At 48.1% G+C, this 7,409-nt stretch overlaps 3 protein-coding genes across 3 annotated transcripts; all 3 read left to right on the top strand.

Annotated features, from left to right (window-relative positions):
• The first annotated feature begins 3,667 nt into the window (after positions 1–3,667).
• LOC123044193 (NADH-ubiquinone oxidoreductase chain 3-like) lies at positions 3,668–4,688 on the top strand. Its single transcript, XM_044466863.1, has one exon. It carries the CDS (start codon positions 4,332–4,334, stop codon positions 4,686–4,688), a length of 357 nt encoding a protein of 118 aa, XP_044322798.1. The 5' UTR covers positions 3,668–4,331.
• A 44-nt stretch (positions 4,689–4,732) lies between these two features.
• Positions 4,733–5,408, top strand: LOC123044186 (ribosomal protein S12, mitochondrial). Its single transcript, XM_044466849.1, has one exon. It carries the CDS (start codon positions 4,733–4,735, stop codon positions 5,108–5,110), a length of 378 nt encoding a protein of 125 aa, XP_044322784.1. The 3' UTR covers positions 5,111–5,408.
• A 1,021-nt stretch (positions 5,409–6,429) lies between these two features.
• LOC123044176 (putative ATP synthase protein YMF19) lies at positions 6,430–7,094 on the top strand. Its single transcript, XM_044466838.1, has one exon. It carries the CDS (start codon positions 6,437–6,439, stop codon positions 6,905–6,907), a length of 471 nt encoding a protein of 156 aa, XP_044322773.1. The 5' UTR covers positions 6,430–6,436; the 3' UTR covers positions 6,908–7,094.
• The last annotated feature ends 315 nt before the right edge of the window (positions 7,095–7,409 follow it).

Genomic DNA, 7,409 nt, shown 5'->3' with positions numbered 1-7,409 from the left:
TCGAGTGAGACATGGCTACTGCCTAAGTCAGAAACACTATGTGTAATCAGGTACAATGCATAAGCCACGGAGCCGAGAGCTGAGGAAGAAGGAACAAGCGTCAACTCTCTGTTCAGCCCGGAACCTCCACCCCCCAGAACCTCCGGCCGCCCCGGAACTTCCGGCCTTCGACAACCTAGACGAGCCCGGACGCGCCAACTCTCTCGCTAGCCTGGAACTAGCCCGAAACCTGGCCCGGACCTTTCGGCCCCTGGACACCAGCCCAGCTCTCACCATGCCAACTCTCTAGTTAGGTCGAACCCTCCCCGGACCTTAGCCCGGAACCTCCGGCGCCCAGAACTTCCGGCCACGTCCAGAACTTCCGGCCCTGCCTACGCGCAGTGACTCGGGCCGAGGCCCATGTACCCTTTCGCTGCTAGACTATAAATACTCTTCTTCTACATACGTTTTAGGGTTACAAAGTAGTAGCTAATTTGAGATAGAGCTTTGCTCTCCACTTGATCCCTTCTCCATCGGAGTTCACGACCTGTATGGAGAAGATCCCCCAAGTGGATTCAAGACCCCTCACGGGAAGACCCCTCAAGACCTCCTCACGGAGAAGAACTTGCTACTTGTATTGTCCTTTGTTGATCATGGATCGCGTATCTCTTTGTGTTTTGAGGATCTAGCACATGTGTAATTGAATCTTGTTGGTTTGAGTGAGCCCTCTCGTGTTTCCTCTCGTGTTTGCCCTCGTGTTTTCTCCTCGTGTTCTTCGTGTTCTTCGCGGGATCTGCTCCAATCATGAAAGATCGGGCATCTAGGGTTCTACCCTACATCACGCCGAGCCATTGTGAAGCCGCCACGACACCGGGAGGCCACCACCAGTGTCGGACCTCCCCTAGCCGCTGCCCACGGCCAACGCAACGGCCACGCCTGGCCGCTGCCCACCTGCGTTGCCCGGCGAGCTCCAAGCGTCGGAGCCGCCGGACACGCACCACCGATGCCACCCGTCGGAGCGCCACCCACTACCACAGAACATGCACGTCCACGCCCTGGCCAACACCACCGGAAGCGCCACCATCCCACCGGAGCATAGCCACCAGCGGCACCACCACCACCTTAGCAGGGCCGCCGGCCGTCCCCGCCACCACCAACCAGATCTGGACAGAGACACCCAGACCTGCCGCCAGAGCAACCCAACTCCCCGGAGCCCCGCAAACCGTCGCTAAAGGAGGGAGGGGGGAGAGGGGAGCACTCCTATGGGCCACCACGACATCGGGGAGGGGGAGGGAGCCGGAGCATAGGAGGTGTTGGAAATATGCCCTAGAGGCAATAATAAAAGTATTATTATATTTCAATGTTCATGATAAATGTCTTTTATTCATGCTATAACTGTATTATCCGGAAATCGTAATACACGTGTGAATACATAGACCACAATATGTCCCTGGTGAGCCTCTAGTTGGCTAGCTCGTTGTGATCAACGGATAGTCATGGTTTCCTGACTATGGGCATTGGATGTCGTTGATAACGGGATCACATCATTAGGAGAATGATGTGATGGACAAGACCCAATCCTAAGCCTAACACAAAAGGTCGTGTAGTTCATTTGCTAGAGCTTTGCCAATGTCAAGTATCCCGAGTACCGGGTGTCGTCAGACTCCCATTCTATTACCTTTGTGCCAAGAGCACGTTAAGCTGCCTGGGCTGTTCCGCTACCGGCGTGTAAAGAAGCTCCGCCTAACGGCTAAACCAATGAATTTCTCTCCTTAAAGGAATCTACTTCCCTGACTGTCAACTACTCGCTTCTTCACCGGTATCACACCCGCGCCAGACTGAACAGCAGAGTTAGAACCCAACCAAATACGATTCTTGTATTATCTTACCGAAATTCGGATCCATTTGGCTCCAAAGGAGCAAGCGCGGGAGTTCTAATAGGACTTTGAGACTCGAAAAATCCTGCGGGCTGCTGAGAACAGAGAGAAGTAGTTGCAGAGAGGTTTGATAGGGTTAGGCAGATGCCCCATTATTCGTAAACAAGAAGAAATCCAGATTAGTTTGATGGAGCTGTGGCTTAGCACAAGCATGGTGTCAATGTGGTTCCTCTCGACTAAACACTTAAACAATTGGATCTAGTAGGGTTCAATAGAGGTATGGTATCGGCAACCTTTTAGGGAGCTATATTCTTTGGAATAAGATAGCTGCCCAGAGCTTGCGACGTACCTACCCCCTGGGCGTAGATAGAATTAGGTAAGATAAAAATCGATTGGAAAGTCCTAAATTAGACCAATTCAATTCCGTCTGCTAGAATAAGAAAAAAGTGCTTCCGAATTTCTCTCATCCTTTATAATGAGAATTTCTCTTTGTTCAGTAATAACTTAATCTTGCAATAAAACACTCTTGCTTGGAAGGTATGGTAAAGGTAAACTGTTTCTATTTTTTGATCTAAAAAAGAGAGTGCTAAAGGAGTCATTCAGAAGTGAGTGAAGGGGCAAAGCTCATTTCTTTCATTCAGGAATGGACACTGGACCAGAATGAAATGTGGGAATATCGGGATTGGCAGATTTTTTATATTGAAATAAAAAAAACCCAACACGACTAGTGAATTCAAATTAGAGTCACTTGCGGATTTCTTCAAATTGTTGTAGTGTAGTATTGTGGTTTTTCAGTAAAGACCCCGACCTATAAATATTCACAACCCGGCTCATACGGGCGGACAATATTCACCCAGAGCCCCGTTGCGACCGCAATGCTGTTCTTGAAGGACCTTACCTTAGAGCAAAAAAAAGGGCATAGAAGTTAGGAAGACTACTGACGTAGGGCGGCGGGTGAGCTCAACCTCGAACCAAACAAGCAACGGATTGAGCAACTAGCGCGAAAGCCGTTGCGCGTTAGCGCATCCGTTTTCTTGCTCCATCATTATTAGTTTCTATTCTCTCCCTGCACGAACCTCGGTCCAATCAATTTGTTTGGAATTGGGGTTAGGACCGGTTAGAACTCCCATTTCCCGATCGGAGGTTTGAGCTGCTATGGCAAGCTTTTTTTCCGAATAGTGGGTATGGGGAACCCACCGTACCAACACGATTGGCTGGTGTTGCTGATACCGGACCTGTTATAACCCCGATTGGAAGGGCAGGCCAGTCTGAGGCTCTGGGGATGCGAGGCCATTGAAAGTGAGTATCCCATATTCTATGACGGAGATAGAGCATTAATTGCAGTTTTCACCCCACCTTAACGACCGAGCGAGGGATGAAATCTTTCGACGACTAGGGAGGCGTCACCCGAGGCCGATTCCAGTGGATCACTATAGAATCTTCTAGAAGCAGGTTCTCCGGGCACTATGGTAGGACGTGGATCGATCATGACGAGAATGGACTTCTCCGTCATGTAATGGTTTAGAAGAGTCACGGTCCTGTTCCCCGCCGGGCTTTTTCCCTTCTCGACTAGACGAAGGAGATATTCATTCCATTCAGGCAGGTGAGGAAGGGCGGCGTCGGCTTGACCCTGTCTTCTCTCTTGGTCGGGTTGGAGGCTAAGTTTCTCATTCAGTGGTGAGGTGTTCATAGAAAGCAAGGCCTCGCCCAACGAGTGGCGGATTTGGTTTGGATGGGGTCTCGCTTGGACGCTTGGGAGATCCATAGATCTGGATAGAGTCTTTCTCGCTCAGTAAAGAAGAGTACGTGCGCTACGGCTTACGCAGTGGATCTTCGGGCAACCAACCCGGCACATCCAATTCCGATCAACAACTTGGAGGTATGGCTGAGTGGCTTAAGGCATTGGTTTGCTAAATCGACATACAAGAAGATTGTATCATGGGTTCGAATCCCATTTCCTCCGGCACGGAAGTAGAACGGGCGGGCGAAATTACGTGAGAGAAAGAACCTCAGATTGATGGAGTCCGCCGTCGGACAGAATAGCTGCTTAGTGACTAGGAGCGGAGCGCCCCTTTCTTGTTCTTGGTGGCGTCTATAGCGAAGAAGACCTTCCCGAACGAGGGCCGTCCAGTCCCTGGCCGGCTCTCGGTTCTTGAGCAAGCTCCTCCACTGCAGGTAGGATGCTCATAGATGAAGAAAAGAGACTTTAGGCAAGTGGTTCTGGTAGCTCAGCTGGTTAGAGCAAAACAAGCAACGGATTGAGCAACTAGCGCGAAAGCCGTTGCGCGTTAGCGCATCCGTTTTCTTGCTGGACTGCAAATCCTTTTTTTCTTGTTTCAGTGGGAAGAGCAAGGGGCATTGCCCTGGAAATCCTTCAGTGGTTCGAATCCACATCTGAGCGTCTTTTTTTCGGTATGCCGCTCCGCGAGCAAGGAGCGCCGCGAGGAGAGCGAGAGAACGAAGTGGGCTTTGGTGATGTCGGAATTTGCACCTATTTGTATCTATTTAGTGATCAGTCTGCTAGTTTATTTGATTCCACTCGGTGTTCCTTTTCCATTTGCTTCCAATAGTTCGACCTATCCAGAAAAATTGTCGGCCTACGAATGTGGTTCCGATCCCTCCGGTGATGCCAGAAGTCGTTTCGATATACGATTTTATCTGGTTCCTATTTTATTTATTATCCCTGATCCGGAAGTCACCTTTTCTTTTCCTTGGGCAGTACCTCCTAACAAGATTGATCTGTTTGGATCTTGGTCCATGATGGCCTTTTTATTGATTTTGATGATTGGATCTCTCTATGAATGGAAAAGGGGTGCTTCGGATCGGGAGTAACCACTTTAGAAAGGGCAAAGGGGGGAAGGACATAGGAAAGAGGGATGCCTACAAAAAATCAATTGATTCGTCATGGTAGAGAAGAAAAACGGCGCACGGACCGTACTCGAGCTTCGGATCAATGTCCCCAGAAGCAAGGAGTATGCCTGCGTGTTTCGACGAGAACACCGAAAAAACCTAATTCAGCTCTACGTAAGATAGCAAAAGTACGGTTGAGCAATCGACATGATATATTTGCTCACATTCCAGACGAAGGTCATAATTCGCAGGAACATTCTATAGTCTTAGTCAGAGGAGGTAGAGTGAAAGATTCGCCAGGTGTGAAATCCCATCGTATTCGAGGAGTCAAGGATTTGCTGGGAATTCCGGATCGTAGAAAGGGAAGATCTAAATATGGTGCAGAAAGACCTAAATCGAAATGAATGGAAGATGCCTCTAGAACTTTTGGGTTCTTTTTTGGGGGCGATATGGAAGCAGCTAGCTCCCTTTCCCTTATTACGTTACCATTTCTCTCCGCTATTCTTCGCAAATTTCATTGAGAGGAATCAGCAAAGAAAAGAAATCTTCTCCGGGTGACAGGGCCGCCCCGGCAGCGTGGCTTCTCTGCCGAGCAGGAAGCCACAAAAAGCATTGTGCTCTTGTAACTGATCTTTTAGTAGGCTAAGTTGCCGAATTCTGAAATCACTACAGGCACAGTGCAGGAAATTGTGGTCCTCAAAACAATGTGTCCCCATGATCATTGACTTACATCACGATATCTTTTTCTTCCTCATTCTTATTTTGGTTTTCGTATCACGGATGTTGGTTCGCGCTTTATGGCATTTCAACGAGCAAACTAATCCAATCCCACAAAGGATTGTTCATGGAACTACTATCGAAATTATTCGGACCATATTTCCAAGTGTCATTCTTTTGTTCATTGCTATACCATCGTTTGGTCTTGCGTTGACAGTACTAATAATGGCATTTGTTGTCTTATTCGGAGTTCAAGGAATAGCCTTTCATCTTGGGAATGAGAATGTCGCGGATCTCAATGTTCTCGTCATGACCAATGCTCCTAACGGGGGTGACTTTCCCATAGACCAACCTCCCGTTGGCGGACTACCAGACCTCCAGCAGGAAATGGCGCACGCCGCCCATCCCGAAGACATAATTGCGGAGTTGACTTCCAAGGTTGAAAGAATATTTCACAAAGTAGGCACTCCTCTTCCTTTAGAGGAAGGTGAATCTGCGCGATCGTTCACTGAAAATCATGTATTGTGGAATAGTGAGGGAGGAGATACTCTTCAACAAATCTTCTCCGATTATACGGAAGCCGGGGACGCAAGCGAATTCGTCGCAATAGCCACCAATCTGGCGAAGCGGTTTCGCCGCGCCGAGCTCGGTGAACCGGATTCTCCCGACCCCGATGCGCCTTTGGAAGAGCAGGAGGCTCATTCCACGGGATCCCCTGAAAGCACAAAAGCAAATGATGGGGCGAACGAGGCAGGCCCGTCTTCTTCGCGGAAGCGTAAAAGGTGGGATGATGATTCGGGGTCCGAAGATGATGATTCGGGGGGCCCCGGGGAATCTCCAGATCCAGTGGAAATCGTTTACGAAGGGGATGCACAAGGGTACAACTGGGAGGGGAATTAGGTTGGCCGCCAACTTCGCCTGCCTTTCTATCTGAGTTCTTCCCTCTTGATGCTTTCGAACGACTCCTAAATTTCACAAAATCCTTTTTTTTCTTATTTGAAATCCAAATCGAAATGCCTAAACTTGATAAATTAACTTATTTCTCACAATTCTTCTGGTTATGTCTTCTCCTCTTTACTTTTTATATTCTCTTATTTAATAATAATAATGGAATACTTGGAATTAGTAGAATTCTCAAACTACGGAACCAACTGCTTTCGCACCGGGGGGGCGAGATCCGGAGCAAGGACCCTAAGAATCTGGAAGATATCTCGAGAAAAGGTTTTAGCACCGGTCTCTCATATATGTACTCCAGTTTATCCGAAGTATCCCAATGGTGTAAGACCGTCGACTATTTGGGAAAAAGGAGGAAAATCACTCTGATCTCTGATTTCGGAGAAATAAGTGGCTCACGAGGAATGGAGAGACAGATTCTCTATTTGATCTCGAAGTCCTCATATAACACTTCTTCCAGTCGGATCACTTGTTGGAAAAACATAATACTCACACATGTTCCACACGGGCAAGGAAGCATAATATCATGAAAGCCGTCTGATAATCTTTCTATAGGTTCCCCGAAGAGAATGGAAAAATCACAAAAACACTTTCTATATGTTCTGTTATTTCGAGATTCGAAGAAGCAAGCAAGTTTTTCATATAGCTGTTTCCTGTGTAGTGATCTCTGTTCGTGGAGATCATGAGGCCCCTGATACCCTGTGGTACGGGGGGGGGGGTAGAAGAGTGGGCATGTGGGCTTCTATCAAAAGAGGAAAAGATACCGCTATCGCTATGCTCATATCTCCCTTCCCTCCTCCAGGTGAGAAGCTGGTGTTGAGAAATGACATCCAATCTTTTGGTATCGATCATATATTCTAGGTGGATCACTTTTTTTCTTCAACTGAAATGGGCTGATCTAGTGTTTTTAAATGACCTTCCCCGATCAGAGAAGGGCAAGAACTCTCTTGAACAGTGAGGAGCACAACGATTTGTGCTCTGAGCGATACAGCTTCTGTAAAGGAGTACAAGGTGCTGTGCTAATAAAAGGAG

Source organism: Triticum aestivum, chromosome 1A, assembly GCF_018294505.1.
Source record: "Triticum aestivum cultivar Chinese Spring chromosome 1A, IWGSC CS RefSeq v2.1, whole genome shotgun sequence".
Classification (NCBI taxonomy): Eukaryota; Viridiplantae; Streptophyta; class Magnoliopsida; order Poales; family Poaceae; genus Triticum; species Triticum aestivum.
This window is presented reverse-complemented; position numbering and strand designations above follow the sequence as displayed.

Bases quoted from the DNA above. Each gene is read 5' to 3' on its own strand.
- LOC123044193 (XM_044466863.1), top strand. From the start codon at position 4,332: ATGTCGGAATTTGCACCTATTTGTATCTATTTAGTGATCAGTCTGCTA.
- LOC123044186 (XM_044466849.1), top strand. From the start codon at position 4,733: ATGCCTACAAAAAATCAATTGATTCGTCATGGTAGAGAAGAAAAACGG.
- LOC123044176 (XM_044466838.1), top strand. From the start codon at position 6,437: ATGCCTAAACTTGATAAATTAACTTATTTCTCACAATTCTTCTGGTTA.